The 18,361-nt window shown below is 36.3% G+C and overlaps 1 protein-coding gene across 2 annotated transcripts in view; it reads right to left on the reverse strand.

The window, feature by feature from the left end:
* Positions 1-18,361, reverse strand: part of LOC145286128 (caspase-8-like) — a 173,614-nt gene that overhangs the window by 91,027 nt on the left and 64,226 nt on the right. For both annotated transcript variants that reach the window (XM_080134834.1, XM_080134835.1), the window contains exon 2: positions 8,437-8,775. In XM_080134834.1, the coding sequence (XP_079990960.1) occupies positions 8,437-8,762 (326 nt within the window). In that variant the 5' untranslated portion in view covers positions 8,763-8,775. The remainder of the gene's footprint in view (positions 1-8,436; positions 8,776-18,361) is intronic.

Here is an 18,361-nt window from a genome sequence, read left to right on the forward strand (position 1 = left end):
CCCCAATGGTGTTTATTCCGAAATCCGTTGTTAACATGGAGAGGTTGACGGTGTTTATTCTGAAAGCCGTTCTTAACATTTGTGGAGGTGGACCTAATGTAAAAAAATAAATAAATAAATAAATTTAAAAAAAAAAACTAAATCATTTACTGATAACTTCTCACTTTTACAAATATTTTTTAATTTACATGCGCGGATGAACAAATTGTTGAATAGTGCGAAAACAAAACGTTTTTGTAATAAACTTCGGATAATTTTTTGGGTAAATATTTACATTAAGGTCCACCTCCGCAATTTTCTTTTTTAAATGACGACTTTTATTGATAAATAAATTTACTTCTCCACAACTTTTATTGATAAATAAATCTACTTCTCTGCCACGGGCACTGAACTCTCCCTTTTTTTTTTTTGTTTTTTAATACTATTCTCGGGTGGGTATGCTGACAACAAATATCAGTTAAATTTTGCAAATAGCCCCCCCCCTCCAAAAGTGGTGTTTATTCCGGAAGCTGTTCTTAAGATGAGGATGTTGGGGGGGGGGGACTATAAGGTGGACCTAATCTAAAAAAAAAAAAAAAAGTTTTTTATGCGCACATAAGCAACTACTTTTTTTTATTAACTTTTTTTTTTAATTTTTAATTTAAAAATTAGTAAATTTCAATGAATAGAATAATAAATCATTTATCATTAATATGTGTTTTCGGTTTTGTGTTGAATGAAACTTTTTTTTTTTCATTACAACAATAATGAACCAATTTAAATCTTCCGGCATGCGTTTAAGGGTTACGAAATTATCAATAAATCGTTTAGTTACTAAGCCAACGTCAGTAAATAAAAAAAACGTTACGTGCGCATGCATTAGCCTTGACTAGGGGGGGGCTAAGGGAGCGACCATTAAATAATTATGCTGGTCGCCATGGAACTCAACGCCCAAGGAGTACCTAAAGTGGCACTTATGTTATCGTGCTATTTTTTAAAATAGTATTTTCATGTTAAATTCAAATTTTACAATATGTTTTTCTTTTATTAATTTGTTAAGTGAAAGTACAGATAACCCGGTCGGTTTCTAATGTGAGGAAAATCTAGCCCCACCCCACCCCAAAAAAAGGGGTACTCTGGATAATAACAAAACATTAAAACTGCCTCAGTCTCGAAAGATTTCTTCTCTACTGAACGAGGAAGAAAACGATGAAGTGTAGTTCACCTTCTGTTTCTCTCCCCCTCTCTCTTCCTCTCTTAATATCTCTCTCTATCCATCTCTCCCTTTCCCTCTCTCAATCTATCTTTCTCTCTATATCACCCTCTCCATCTCTCTTTGAGCCCCTTTCTCTCTCTAACTCCCTCTATCTCTCTCCTTTCCTCTGTCTCATCCCTCTCTGTTTCTAACTCTCCCCTCTCTCTGTTTATCTATCAATCCCTTTATCTCTCTATCTCCTTCTCTTTCTCTATTTTCCTCTCACTTTCTCTTTTCTATCTATATATCTTCCTCTCTATCTGTCCATCTCTTATCCCTCATCCTATATTAGTCTCCTAAATTAATTACAGTGAATAAAGCATGGTCAAAACATGGATAAATCCTATTTTAGTCACCTAATTTACTGACTGTGAGAATAGAAGTTATTTGGAAATTACTGCTGCCTTGAACAGCACCAGAAGTAACTGGTAAAACCTTTCTAATTAAATTGATTTTGGCAGCCATTTGGTAACAAAATGACATAGTCTTAGCCCTTGCTGCATGAGGAATACCTGCGACCTTGCTGCCAAGTAGAAGAATTATTTATTCTACTTTAAAACATTCAATTTTTCAAAAATCTCATATTCGACATCTCCAAAACATCCAATATGGGGAAAAATATTGCAAAAATGCAAACTTATTGTTTAGGATGAATGCACAATGGTATGCAAAAAATCACTTGAGGCTCTTGGTCGATCCTTGCAAGATTTGTGTGGCAATGTCAGACAATTTGGGAATGCAGTAATATTGCTTGCAGATTTCAGACAAATGTTACCTGTTATTCTTCAATCAACACCAGCAGATGAAATAAATGCTTGCCTCAAATACTCTACTTTTTTGTTCCATGTGAAGACATTAAACTTAACTCAAAATATGCATATCCAGTTGCAGACTGTTCGATCTGCACAAAAACTTTTGCATCACTTGTGGGAAATTGGGTACGAAAAAGTGCCAGCTGATCAGAGTTAAGGGCAAAATTCTTTGACTTTTAACTTCTGTAATTTCTGTAATTTTATTTCATCAAAAGAATAGTTAGTTTAAAAGGTTTTTGCAGATATTCAAATTATAAGAATTCCATTTGACTGAGTGAATGAGCTATTCTTGCAGGTCAATACAAAGATGCCCGTGAACTTAACGCTATTATTCAATGTAAAATTCCAAGTGAGGTAGTCAAATACAAATCCATCGACACTGTTGTGAAAGCAGATAAAGTGGTTAATTATCCAACAGCTATATTTGCCAGGGATGCCACCGCATGTATTGCAACTGAAATTTGGTGTACTAATTATCATGTTGCAAAATATAAACCAATCCAAGCTTTGCAATGGCACATAGCTTGCAGTAAAAAAAAATTAACAAACAATATCATAGAAACAACAATCTTAACAGGACCTTCACAGATGAATATATCTTCATTTCATGCATTCCTATGATTCCACCAGATACATCATTACACTTTAGGAAATTGCACTTTCCAATTTTATTGTTATTTGCAATAACCATCAACAAAGCACAGGGAACAATCTTTACAATTGTGGGCCTTACAGTTACACACTGACTGTTTTTTCACATGGACAATTTATGTTACGTATTCAAGAGTCACCAAACCGGAAAATCTCTATATCAGCTAAGAAAATGGAACAACAAAAACTGTGTACCCATGCAAAATGGAAATTTAAACCTATAAGAAACATGCTTTTTCTCACTTTGGAACTTTTTCCATTGCGCCAATTTGAGCCACAGCAACGTGTGGCAGGGTACAGCTAGTTATTGCATAAATCCCCGGGTAAATTCCAGGTATATTTTTTCTCAAATATTTTCCTTGTAATGTATTGCAAATTGAAAGACAACAAAAGGTTTATTCTGATTTTAAACAAAGCCAAATTGTATCAGTTCGTCATTAGTATACAACATGCTACTTGAAAGTTTTCATAAACAGTTGAAAATAGTTGACGATTGGTAGGTAAAAATGAGAAAACAATGTAAGAACAAAATATTAACAATGGCTCCCCTCCCATTGTTACGAACGAATTTCTAAATAATAATGTTACTATTTGGAAAACCATTTTTAACATGGAAAAGACATTGGGCTTTGTTAACTATTATGTGCCTTCCTTCTATGAATGTTTAAATTTTATTTTAATTATATAAATTTGGTGGGTTATTAACTTGATTTGCTTTGCTGTAAAAAACAAGACAAAAACAAAAACGAGATGCAAATAATAACAACTAGTGGGGCCTGTGGACATTCCACAGGGGACTCATTCATATGTAATATATTTATGTTGGTATTCATGGCGTAAACAGAGATGCTCTGATATTATTGTAACTCTTGTTAAAACTGCAAAAGTATTTATCTAAGTTAGCAAGGATGCCCAGCATAGCCCGGTCATAAAGTACACTTAAATATGATATTTTAATTCTTGCAGATTTTGTATATATTATTATAGAGTTAATGTTCTATCGATTTTTATATATTATAAAGTTGCAATTTCAAAAATAAAAAAATATATCCATATGACTTTGGTGCATCAGCTTGAGTTCCTTCAGCTACACTCAAAACCAAAACCAAAATTTATGAAAATTCTTGATAAAATTATTTATTAAAAAAAAAAAATAGATCACTGGAGTTCCATCAGCTATAATCGAAACCAAAACCAAAACTTATGAAGAATTTGTGATAAAATTATTTATTATAAGAAATGGGAATCCATAATTAAACAATAGTCACTCAGATGTAATTGTGACAAAAAAAATAAATAACACACACGCTTTCGTATTAATATATAGTATAATGAAAAGTCATAAAAACTATACTCCTTTCCTACTACTAACCCTAAGTATGGGTGGCAATACGAAAAATATAGCAATTATATGTGATTTTATGATTTTGCTAATCGGCCTTATGTTGTGTAACAGGAACGGCACCAAATCGCAATAGCAGGGGTTCCATATTTAAGAAGATGATGCAGAGTTCATATTGGGGCACATATATAACGGGACTCATGTACAAACATAACGATAGTAATGATGAGAGAGAGAAAACATTTATATATCAGTTCTTATAACACATCTTGGAGAAGGGGAGAAATTTCTTGTGATAGAGGAAATGGGACACATAACTTGGAAGGGTTTACAATGTTCATTATAATTGATGATGAAACAATTACCTTTCATTTGTGAAGGATGACACAAGGCAACACTTACAAAACACAATGATGATTGCTTTATTCATCTGATGGGCCGGTCGAATGACGTCAGGAATTCACTTGTATCTACATAGTTAATCTTCTACCCTTCGCCTCTAAGAGGGCTCTCCTCTGACTATGTCAACTCTTGACTGATCAATTCTTTCTGACTCTTTTGACTGACTAAAATCTGAACCCATAATATGGAGAAATATCCTTTGTCTATGACGTCAGAAATGTGTTTTTCAAACGTGACCAATTTCACGTGGCTTTACATATGTTTGTCCAACACACTTTTAGCGAACAAAAGAATCCTCAATATATAACTCTAACCTATTTTTTAGCAATATAATTTAATTTGCATTGTTCATTCTTTTACTGACATATTAAATATTTACATTTCTAAAGAATTGACAATCAACTCTTTATTCCGATATAAACAATATTTAACTATTCTAATAGAATTTAACAATGGACTAAATTCCTAACATTCCATTTCTTAACTTTGACTTTTTTTTTTTTTTTTTACATGGTGGTCACCACTTATCAAGGCCCGGAAGCCACTCAGGGATAAGGGTTATTGCAAGTACAGTATATTAGCATGGAGATTTGATGAAGTGTTTACTTAAGGGGGCGGTTTATTAGGAATTTGTTAACGTTGGACTTAAAGACATCCAAGTTATAGTCAGGAGGGAAGCAGGCAGATGGAACAGAGTTCCACAGGCATGCACTTCTAAGAAAGAAGCTTTGTTCATGGAATCCATGTTTTGATTTAGGCACAGATAAAGAGTGGGGGAAATTTTTCACAGTGGATTCAGCTAGACGGGTGTTTTTCGTGAAAGATTGGCGAGGGTGGACCAGGGATTGGAGTTCAGACGAGCACCTGCCATGGAAATAACGATAAAACAAGGATAGGATCGTAACGTCACTTCCGTGGGAGAGAGGTTGTAGGGTAGAGAAAAGGGCCTACAGGGTTCGATTCTAGGCTTATCCTAATTTCATTTTCACTTATCTAATATTCTTCTAATATTGGTAAAAATTACTTAACTGCTTAAAAAGTTATAATGTACCGAAATGGGATCAGTTTATATGCACAACTGAATCCCTATTCTAAATTCTAAAATAATGTTTCAGTGAGCTCACACATAATCGCCTAAAAAATAGAATCTCATGTTTAGGTTATTTTAAATGTAAATAAAGTTTTTTTTTAAGTTAACAAACTTCTCAATGTTTGCCTTTCTAAAGTTTTGATAAACTTGTGAGATTCTCAACTATATTTGCACTTGTGCCAAAACTAAACAAAATATAAGGAAACATGAAATATTTCAAAGGATGTGGTGATCATACAAAACCAGCGAATTTAGAAAAACTCGTCCCCCGGAAAACTGATACCCGGAAAACTTGTCCCCTTTTTGCTAGGTAGGAAAATTGGTCCTTTATTGAGTAAATATCGATTGAAAACACATTTCATGGCCGTTCATGAAGGAGATATTGTTTTTAAAAGAGACTATATCCCCCATAATATTTTTTTTAAATATTTTTACTTGTTTACTGTTGTTTTAAAAAAAATAACATCGATTTTCTAAGTGTCCGTTTTCTACCTAACTGGCTAAGTTTTTAGTGGTTTCATAATAATAACACAAAAAGTGTTAAAACTAAAATATTTTTTTTAAATAAATATATTTTGTTTTTTGTGTCTTGACTCCATGATCAAGTTTATTTTTTTAAAACAAGAATTAAAAATAAATTTGTAAAAATATTATGGAGGTACATAGTCGCCTTTAAAAACAATACCTCCTTCAAGAATGGTCATAAAATGTATTTTCAATCGATATTTATCCAATAAGGGACCAGTTTTCCTACCTAGCAAAAAGGGACAAGTTTTCCGGGCACAAGTTTTCCAGCAGAAACCAGCACCAGAAAAAAATTCCAAGCATGTTTAATCTTTGATATTAAAGTCCCAAGTCTCTAATAGAGGTAATTTATCAAATAGGTGTGAAAAGCTTTTTACAATCTGTGATATTGAATAGGCAAGTGACCTCTAGAATATTTACTTTGCTTACAATAAAAACTAATAAGAACAAATTAAATTAGGTTTGGAGAGTCTGAGGATTTCCTTGTGTCTAAAAAGGTGTGATAAAACTTTAATTATTTCCGAAGAAGATGATAACAAACATCCATATGTACAGCTGGCGCCAATGAAATTTAACACTCCCCCCACCCACCCAGAGCATTTAAAATTTGTTAATAATCATATGAACTTCTTCAGATGAGGACACATAGACATTTTAACGAATAGATTCGAAACGATTAAAGGCAATAAGGAAATTATAAATGACCAATAAATAAAATAAATTAAACTCTGCTAATTAATGTTAAATCTGAAATGAGATTTATAACTCATTCTGTGGGCCTTCTCAGTCTTATGTTGTAAAGGAACAACTTCTAATAAAAAAAAAATTTTTTGCTTGATTCATTTTTTATTTAAAAATTCTAAAGAATCATTTTGGAATCAGTAATTAAGACTATAATTTTTCTGATTCCGATACCAATTCTAATACCCCAAAAAGTTCTGATTTTTCCCAACACTAGCATTTACCCATAGGGAAAAAAAGGGATGTGGCACAATGAGTAATTAATGATTGAGTTATTAATTTAAAAGGCTAAATTCTTTATATGAGTACAGCAAAATACTGTTTTTTGACTGATTTAATTTGAAAATTTTCTTTATATTGAGTGTCAATCAAAAAAATGCACAGCTTTTGTAAGATCATCTCAAAGTCTGAGAGTGCATAAGGGTTAGAGGTGAGCCATTGCATTTAACTGACTGGAGTTGGCAGGGGGTTTGCCATTAGGAATTTAAAGGTCAAACCCTTCAGCTCACTTGTTGCGAGTTGCAAAGGGGTAGTGGTGGTGAGTTGAATGACAAATGAGTTTAGTTGTGGGTTGGCTTTAACACCGAAATTATGCATTAAACATTATGGGCTTCATTTACTTCATACTAGTTTTTTCTATATAAATAAAACAGTACATGTATGTGTGTGTAAATATCTAACAGGTAAACTCTTAAACTACTGGTCACATAACACTGAAATTCTCAAGAAATAATATTCATGCACCAAGGATGGTTTATAGCAAGTAATATCTTTGTTTACATACATGAATAACGTGTACAGACATCGGCAAAATTTACATGTAAAATGTAAATTAACCACTAGGCAACATTTTCTGCGTTCACCTAGAAATTTAATAAATAAAAAAAACTGGCATACGGATTACGGACAGTGCTGAAATAATAACATTTAGAAAACTATTCTTAATATGGGGGGCGTGTGTTTTTAATTTCATCTTACAATTTAATAAATAAAAAACTGACATACGGATTACGGACCGTGCTGAAATAATTAGGTCATTATTTAGATAGCCATTCTTATTATGGGGAGCATATGTTTTTAACTATTCTGTACTTTCACATAACAATTTAATAAATAAAAAAAATGACATACATAATAAGGATTGTGCTGAAATAATAACGTTATTATTAAGAAAGCCATTCTTAATATGGGGAGAGTATGTTTTTAACTAATTTGTACTTTCTCCTAAGAATTTAATAAATGAAAAAATGCCATATGGGATACGGACCGTGCTGAAATAATAACGTTATTATTTAGAAAGTCATTCTTAATATGGAGAGTGTATGTTTTTAACTTTTCTGTACTCAAACCTAAGAATTTAATAAATGAAAAAATGGCACGCAGGATACAGTCCGTGCTGAAATAATGATGTTATTCTTTAGAAAGCCAGTCAGAAAACTAATGGTCAGAAGTAGGTGTGGAGCGGTAAGCAAAGAGACAAAGTTCAGAGGTAAATCCAAGTTTTAAGACCAGTAATCAATAGAGGAATAACAATTTCAATGTATAAAAATACTAATGTAGTAAAAGGAGTTAAATAAGGAGTTGCATTCAATGTTAACAAAGACAAAAAAAACAAAGACCCAAAGAACATGTAACTTACAAGAAACTATCCAAGCCAGCAGAACTTTTATATTTTTGTAGATTTGAAGTAAGTACATCAAATGTATCGCCGCCTAATTGATGAGCAATATCCATTCGCCCAATCAATATTAAACATTCTGTAAGAAAATTGTATTTATCAGCACTGATAACCTTTTTTTCTTCCAAAGACTGTAGAAGATCAGTTATATTCATCTGATCAATGGTTTTAAATGGAATGTATTTCAAACACAAGAACTTAAATTGTTCAGTTTCGAATTTTGTCATCTCTTTCATCACTTTGAAGAGATCATCTTCAAAAGTGACTCTTTCAGCATCACTCTCCATCTTGTAATCTTAACTGAAATTAAAAAAGAAAGAAAAATAAAAATACACATATAAAAATCATATGAATGAAGCATTCTTATTTCAATATAAACAAAGTTCCAAAATTCCCAGGAAACCATCAACTTGGATCGATGTTGCCAAGTCTGCTGCAAAGAAAATAGGCTCCTTTTACAAGGTTAGAAAAACTTTTCCCCTCAGACAGTATCCTATCTATCTGAATAAACGCAAAAGTTTTTACAATTAGCATTTCCAGTTTATCATCAAAAAAGCATATCATTTCCAAAAGTGACTCTTTCAGCATCAATTTCGTTCTTGTAATCTTTACTGAAATTAAAAAAAGAAAGAAAAAATAGACATATAATAATTATACTAATCAAGCATCCTCTCTTCAATACAAACAGTTCCAAAATTCACAGGCAACCATCAACTTGCAAACTCTTCAGTCATTCTCAGGCAACATGAATGTGAGCAAATATGCCAAATGTTGCCAAGTTTGCGTAAAAAATAGGTTTACTTTACCAGGCTAAAAGCTTTTCAATAAAATTTAAATTTAACGCCAACAAGCATCTTGCTGCCCAAGACTCTCACTCATGAATTTACCTCCCCCCCCCCTCAAAGTAGCCCCTATGCTTAAGTGGCAGTATGTTTTGTTTAGGGTGAACATAATTAAAAAAGAAATATTAACCAAGAATACTCTCTTCAATATACAGCAAGTGTCAAAAATCCCCAAAACAGCCATCAATTTCTCTTTTTAACACTCTTACCAAGTGGAAAAGCATTATATATAACTAATACAATTTAACACTCGGCAAAGCATTATTTATAACTACTAGCTTGGGTGCCCGACGTTGCCCGGGTGTTTGGAGGTGTGTGTTGAGCAAAGAAAAAAGTGGTTGCAAGCAGGCAGGCTCGAACCTGTGCCGCGAACAAGGAAAAGAAAGTGATTTTTGGTTGGTTGTTTTTGTTTTACGACATATCAACCCTTTTCGGGTTATTTAATGCCAAATCCAGTGAATTTGAAGAAAATTTTTTTTAATAGAATATTTTTGTTGTTTTCAAGTCGGTTTCTATTCAACCCATAGTTGGAACCCTAACAGGTACTACCACTCCGGATCAGAGTGGACCTGGGAGCAATGGTAATTAAAGGGTGGCTCCACACTCCCCAAAGCCCGCAAGTTGGGGCCTCACCACTAGATATAGTTTAAGGTCATATCCAGGACCCCCATTGAGGGACTTTTACCCTCTGCAGGGGGGCAGTCGGCATATTCTAATGCCCCACCGACAGGGCTGAAAAGAAAGTGAAAAAAAAAACGTAACGTCTTTGCTGTTGTACTCATCACCAAATCAGAAGTGACATAGGTTTAAATTAAGGCTAGACAGTCGAAAAGAGGGGATGACTTTCGAAAATACTGGGAAAAAATGCGACCTCTGCCTGTAGAAAAGTGCCCAGTTGAGGGTGAAGAAATTAATGTTTTTGGCCAACTAATACAATTTAACATGTGGCAATGCATTATAACTAATACAATTTAACACTTGGCAAAGCATTATGTATAACTACTAGCCTGGGTGCCCAGTATTGCCCAGGTGTTTGGAGGTGTGTGTTGAGCAAAGAAAAAAAAGTGGTAGTAGGCAGACAGGCTCGAACCTGTGCTGCAAAGAAGGAAAAGAATATGAAAAAAAAAAGTGACGTTTTTGCTGTTGTACTCATCGCCAAACTAGAAGTGACATAGGTTTAAATTAAAGCTACATGGTCGAACAGAGGGGCCATTTTGAAGATATTGGCAAAAAAAACGACTCCTGCCTGTAGAAAAGTGCCCAGTTGAGGGTGAAGGAATTAATGTTTTTGGCCAACTAATACAATTTAACATGTGGCAAAGTATTATATATAACTAATACAATTCTAATATAAAGGGTTGTTGTTGTCTGTATGCATGTCTGTATATAACTAATACATCCTTATTCATAAAGGATAAACATTTGTCTACACAAATTAAATGAAATAGCTATCATTTTGCTATAGATACAGAAACTAATGATTTGATTTCTACCAAAATTGGTATAGAAATAGTAATGATTCTGATAACTTTTTAACTCTATGAATTTTGAGACCCAGGAATTTGACTAATTCATCCAAAGTAAAATTATGTTATGATTCCCGGGAATAAGATGATAAAAACAGAAAATTTTAATGCCTAATAAATAAGAAAACAGTCCTTATTTGACTTTGGTATGAAAAGAAATAAAAAATACAACAGTATAAATATGAATTATCCACCCCTTCCACTCCGAAAGGGATCAGATGACCAGAATTCAAGAATGTACATTCCAAAGAACAGTTGACCCCCAAAAACCTGCTTTAGCTCTTGTAATAAGGGGTGTGAATGAGGTTCTTACTTGAGAAATCATATTCACAGCCAACTCTACAGCCATCTATATAATGAGTGTATAACCAAACCGTAATCTGTTATGTACTGCGGATATATAATAGTTGTATAAGTAACGTGCTTGTGTCATCTATATGATCATGTATATTATGTATATATATATTTATAACAGTGTCTCTATGATCGTCTAGTTTCATGTATGTTTGTACGTGTCGATATATAATTCAGGCTTCATACAAATTTTACGTCCCTTTATTACAAAACTACCTGATGTTATATGGAAAACAACAGATAGTTTTGTAATAAAGGGACATAATTTTTGAATCGACAATAATATGATGTAACTTCAGAATAATGTATTTCAATTCTATTTTTAACTTTTAAAAATTAGTTTAATGGTATTTTTCATTAATCTTTAAAAAATAATTTTATAGTATTTATTTCGATTTTATTTTTAATATTATAATACAAATATTTACTGGACATAAAGAATACAATTTACAAGACATTTTCAAGGCATATCCCATATTTTCAAGGATTTTTCAAGATAATAATGAAAGAGATTATAATCCAGGGAGTGTCATGTCTATGTAAAGTTGAACTGAAGACAAGAAATAAAGGCAAAGTATGTATTTCAAGTTAAAATTTAAGGACTTCTCAAGATTATGCGAACCCTGTAATTGTATATCTGTGATCGTCTAGTGTTTATAATGTTCCTTAAGTTGATGCATGCATGCATGTTTCACATATAACTACTGTTCACATCATAACAACAAACATATACGGACAGTCCTTTACAAACATCTGCTTGGCCCAGACCCAACTCTTCATAGAGGCATATAGTTCTCTCACCCTGACTGGTCTGTGCCTTGCATTTGAAGAAACACCAAATACCAAGTTATATAACTTTATTCTTCATTTCCATTGGGGCGGCAAAGCATTGTTGTTTCTTTGGTTCTACATAATGCTAAGATTGTGTTTCTCCAAGCTTCCAAATGTGGAAACGATATCTTCTGTACTAACGTTGTTAATTAGGATCCAACTCTGCATCCCACTGACTCTGCGACTGACTAACGCGTCTATATTACAATCTTTCCTTTATTAGTTCCTGATGTCATTACTAAGTCATCTTATTTGTTTATGTTCTGACAACTATTTTGCCAAAGCTTTTGCTTTGAAAAATTTTGGTCTTTGGAATAGAATGTAGCAAAATGTTGTTTATGTATACTCTATTGTTATATGTTAGTGGTCATCAAGCTTCCACTTTAAAAATGTTGTTATATATAAAGAATAGAAAGCATATGCAAACACATTTTACACACACAGACACACACACACATATATATAAGTTAAATTTTTTCTCGCACTGACATTGATATTAAAAGCCTAGTCTTTCTTTTTAAAAATTATTAAAACGAAATTCTTCATATACTTAGTTATGCATGTGCGAATATTTGATCTACAGATTTGAAATTTGAAATTTTGGTATTTGGACCTGTGGTACGCTTTCGATTTGATTTTTAGCCAGAAAAAATTGCAGCTAAGAGGTTAAAATTGAAAACAAAACTGTTGACCTTGGCAGGAGGAGTCAACTAAATCTGCTTGCAGGCATACATCTACAATTATCGATTAAACAATGTTATTTTTTTTTTTAACTATTTCTATGCTCAGAGGCTAAGAAATAAGGCTAGAAAGTTATATGTTCTGGGTTCAATTCTAGTTGATGGTACCCAAGCCGTTCTTTTTTTATATTTCCAAAATCTATCATATATTGGGTACAATATAATAATCGATATAAATTTGACTCTATAATAATAAATACAAAATCTGTATGAATTGAAATATCATATTTAAGTGTATCTTATGAGTATATATATTATATAAATCAATATATATGTATTAGGCTAAGAAGAAAGTTCTTGTGGAATTTTTAATTCTGATTTCAAATGATGTATTTTCAAATAAATTTTCATTGTAATACCTTTACTTTGTATATTATTTTGAAGAGCGTTTTCCACTCTATCTAATTGTTTAAATTACAATTGTTTTCTAAGAATGTTGAATACAAGATGGAAAAAAAAACAAAATTCATACAATTTATTCATTTCAATTCAAGCTAAACTGAAAAGCTGTTGAAACAGCTAACGATATCAACAAAGTGTTTGGCCCAGAAACCACTACTGAATGCACAACATAACAGGGGTTTAAGAAATTTCGTGGCGGCGACAAGAACCTTGAAGATGATGAGCGTAGTGGTTGACCAGCGAATGTTGACAGCGATCAGTTAAGGCTCTTAATCGAAGCCAATCGATACACAAATGTTCGAGAACTTGCTTCTGAATTAGACGTAATGTCTACGATGATTTCCAACAACTTGAGAGAGATAGGAAAGACAAAAAACATGATAACTGGATGCCTCACAAATTAAATGACAACCAAAAGAAATGCCATTATGAAGTGTCATCTTCCCTTCTTTTACGCAAAAAGAACAACCTGTTTCTTGACCGGGTTATGACTTGTGATGAAAAGTGGGTTCTTTATGACAACCGGCAATACTCAGCTCAATGGTTAGACATCAACGAAGCTCCCCGATGCTTAATGAAGAGTTTCACCAAAAGATTTTGCTGACTGTTTGGTGGTCTATAAACAGTCTCGTTCATTACAGTTTTTTGAACGCAGGTAAAACCCTTATGGTGGTGAAGTACTCTTAACAAATGGATGAAATGCATTAGAAACTTTGAGAACAACACCCAGCATTAGTCAACAGAAAAAGGCCGATCCTTCTCCATGACAATGCTCAGTCGCATGTTGCTAAACCAACCTTGCAGGCGTTGAATGAATTGGGCTACAAAACTCTGCCTCATCCGCCATACTCTCCAGGCCTCTCACCTACCAACTACCACTTTTTCAAGCATCTCAACAACTTCCTGCATGAGAAATGCTTCAAAAACTAAGTGATATCAAAAACGCTCTCAGCAACTTCATCATCATCAGAACGTAAAATTTTTACATTACTGGCATAAATACACTTGTTTTGCATTGGAAAAAGTGTGTTGATTTTGATCAATAAATCTTTGTTTGAGTCGAGATATGTTCATCTAAATTTAAAAGTTAAAAACTGCAAGAACTTTCTTTTCAACCTGATATATACATCTTTATATATAAAAGGTAAATGCAGCGCGCGCATTTTTGTATGTCCAAGAACGGCTTTTTTCGACGGGCTTCTCGGGGGGGGGGGGGTAATATGTCTTAGAACTCTTTATATATCCTCTAGATCATAATATGTACGATTTGCGGATGCGCGTCTCGTCTAGATTTATTTACGTTGACTTTTATAAAAGTCTTGCTATTTCGGCTTTTCACGTGTTCGTGCGACTTTTTTGTATAAAAGTTAAACTGATCTGAAGCGAAGGTGTGATTCCCGGTCCTTGTGCTCGGGAAGTCTTTTGATAAGTATCTATTCCACAGAATACTGACTTTTCTTTTGCAAAAGTCTGCAACCACCAACTTGACCACTTGTTGGTCACTTAAGGGTTTGTTTGTTTGTCAAGGCCCAGCCCTATTCTTTGGAGGTGTGGTCCTTGTTGTTGTTTTTCTTGTTGTTATTATTGTACCTCTATTGGGCTTGTTGTCTTTACTAATTTTTCTTGCTTTCGATCTCTTTCAGGTAGTTCAGTGTCTGACGTTGACTTAAGCAGCCGGCATGTCTAGGAGAAACTAATGTGCCTTTTTAGACTAAGGTCCCCCTAGTTCCGAATCGGCGGGTCGAGGTTGGGCGCTGGGCCATCACCTAGAGGAAGCAGGCCCCTGCTCCTGGCACCATGGAGGATGCCCCTGGTGTAGGGTTCATGGCGGAAGGTACCACATCCGGTGGTGCCCCAGGGATCATGCCGGGGGTACCACATCCGGTGGCATCCCAGTGTCTTTGTCAGGGGATACAACATCCAGTTGTACCCCAGTGTTCCTGTCGGAGGGTACCACATCTGGTGATACCCCAGTGTCCGGTTTCATACCATGGGCAACCCTGTTGCCCGCAGCGTTCGTTTGTGAGATCGGGGGCAGCACACTCGGTGGGGCCCCATTACCAAGTGCAGGTTATTTGCCTTCACATGTAGTGGAACAGGTACCTCAGTTCCGAGGGCAACCGCCTCGCCCTCAGTGTCGGTGCTGCCCAATACAGCATGACTGGAGTGGAGAAGGATGACCTGGAGGACTTTCTCGACCAGTGGCCATTTGCGGGGGAACGCCCACTAGGAATATCCCTGAAGACGATGATACCAAAGATGCAAAATGAGGTAAAGAAAGGTTGAATGGAATATGTAAGGAACACACCAGGAGGAGGAGAGTGGTCCCTCCCCAAGAAGCCAAGTAGCAGCTCGCACCTATTCGCAGAAAGGGAGAAACGAAAGAGAGTGGTAAAATCTGCAAATAACAGTCCGCAAAAGAAGGGGCCATCTTTGAGGAGATGGCAATCACTCAACTTCGAGGTCAAAAAAAGAGAAAGAACAATGGAGGGGCGGCCCGCTCTGCAAGAAGAAATATCTATGGAGCAGAGTCTGGGGAAGAGTCCAGAGAAGAGCCCAGAAAAACCAAGTAGCTGGGGGCCAAAAGAACAGAAGAGCCCGGATGACTATCGAAGGATTTTCCAAGAAAAGTACAAGAGCCTAACAGACGAAAATAAAATCAAGCCAGTCCCAGGAAAATTGTATCGCTGGTGACATCAGAGGAAAAGCAGAAGGGGCCCACAGGAGTTCATGAAGAGAAGATGATGAGCCTGCTAATAGAATCCAACATCCCAGCAACTTATTTGGTGCATAGAAGTTACGCAATGTGGGACATTCTGTTCCCCATAGCAGAAGAGGCGTCAAAGGTCACAAAAAGTGACATAGTATGGAAGGGGATCGGCTGTAAACCGGAATATCTAGAAAAAAGTTAAACGACGGTCACAGTTCTAGGGGTCCTGTGGTGTTTCAAAGAAAAACAGGTGGGGTCCATTCTGTCTCAATATAGGGACATGGAAGCAATAAATGCAGTTCGTGGTCCCAAGAACATAATGACCGGGGCTATAGGCTGAGAATGAGGGTTAACAGGGCGGGGTTTAACATGATTCCTGCCCAGTTAACATGGGAATCCTGGACAATGTACATAATTGTCGAGGGTAGAAGACCACACTGTTGGAGGTGCGTGATGCCAGGCCATATGGCTAAGGTCTGCCCGAAGATGGTACCAGTCACCCCACCTACAGTTGTGCCCCCAGAGAAAGTGGCAGAGAGTTCGGGCACATCAGCAAAGGAGGAAACCAATAACTGGAGTATGGTGGCAAAGAAAGGGAGGAAAGAGAAGTCAGCAGACCTGGAAAAGCAGAAAGAAAAGAGAGCAAAAGATGAGAAATCTGGAATAAAGAGGAAGCTGGCCTCTAAATCAGAAGAAGAGGAGGAGGAAAGAAAGACCACAGAAAAGACCTCAACAGTCACAAAATATCCAAAAAAGACCGCCAAGACCAAGAAAACCCTGCTCAACTTGCAGACGCCATGGTAGAGCAGAATACTCCTCCCCCTTTTCATACTCCTACACCTGATGAGGATACATCAGAAGCTAAGGTTTCAGAAAACACAGAAGACCAGAGCACAGAAGAGCAAAAGTCCACCACCACCCCAGTTATTCCAGTCTGGACAGAAAGGATGTGGAAGCATCCCTTTTTACCCGGGGAGAGGATATGTGAGGTGGACATAACTCAAAGGCAGACAGACCTCAGCGCAGGGCAGAAGAAAAACGTGAAGAAATTGAAGAAACTCATGTAGGTGGATGGAAAGGAGGTGGAGAGGCTAACCAACTTTCTGGAGGCGCCAATGATGATCATGTTCATAAGAAAGAAGAAGGGCGCGAAGGTGAAAGCGTTGTGGAGGATGCTAGTGGAGGCGAAGCAAGCTTTTCCGGGGCTGAAGGTAACTGACAACGAGTACCCATCTCTAATGCAGATAGCAGTAAAGTGTGAAGGGCGGGTCCCCGTTTATGTTCACCCGTCCCTTTATAAAGCTCTAAAAATAACCTTCCCCTTAGACGTGGGACGACTGGTTTGGGGAGGTCAGTTCACAGCAGAGCTGTAAACTGGCAGCATTGGACAGTCCTTTGGCGTCCTCACTGCCGAGGATTTTAGACCCATCTTTGAGGAATATTACTAGTTAGGGAACTATGGACTTAAACCTAGATAGTTTTAATACAAACGGCATGAGATCCCAAAGCAAGGCTGCTTGTGTGCTGAGGGATCTCGTGGCCTTTGAGATAGATATAGCTGCTATCCAGGAAACTCACTTTGTTTCCATCTACTCAGCATATGGCAATCTCTATAATAGTGGGGTTTCTGTGCTAGTGAGTCGCACCCTATCTGCGACGGTTACTGTAGTTCACGCGGACGCTCATGGAAGGCTGGTTGAGGTCAATGTTGCTGTTAAAAGCAGTAAGTTCCGGATTTTGGCTGTTTACGCGCGCAATATCACTGGGGAGAGGGTTTCCTTTTTTCGGCATGTGGAGGTGTTTCTCTCGGCGGGTCTGGAGTGGCTAGTTTTAATGGGGGACTGGAATGCCATCCTGGACCCCAAGATAGATGTCAGGGGGGTTAGTGGGTCGGAGAGATGTGAAAGCAGCCTGTCTAACCTGATAGCTTCGTCTGATCTTATTGACAGGTTTCGTTTGGATCATCCGGGGAGGGAGATGTGGACGTGGCAACCTAACAGGGTCTCCCATTCAAGTACCTACTTGGATAGGATGTTAGAAGAGGAGACATAGATTTCTTATCTTGTCTCACGTTCCACTGGCTAGGTCATTCGAACCATAAACTAGTAATGGCCCGTTTGAAAGTAGGTAATAGGCCTAGGTTGGCTGGGTACTGGAAGTTGAGCGCATCCTTGCTGGAGACGGTCGACTTCTGGGAACAGCTGACAGCACTAATTCAGCGGGAGTTAATGGGGGTGGTTAACGGGAGTAGTTGGTGGGTTAAACTTAAGGCCACTATTAGGCGTTTTTGCATCCAATATAACCAAAGCCTCGCGTTAACTAAGGCATGGATGAAAACGCACTTAGATGATAGACTGACTGGGCGGTAGCTGATGGGGATTCCCTAAAGATAGCATTAGTTAAGGGGGACCTCAACTGCTTGGCTAGCGAGCGTTATGAAGGTTAAGTAGTCAGAGCTAGGTTAAAAAGAGTCTCTAACGA

Source organism: Euprymna scolopes, chromosome 10 (genome assembly GCF_053919585.1).
Source record: "Euprymna scolopes isolate OS-2025 chromosome 10, ASM5391958v1, whole genome shotgun sequence".
NCBI classification, from domain to species: domain Eukaryota; kingdom Metazoa; phylum Mollusca; class Cephalopoda; order Sepiida; family Sepiolidae; genus Euprymna; species Euprymna scolopes.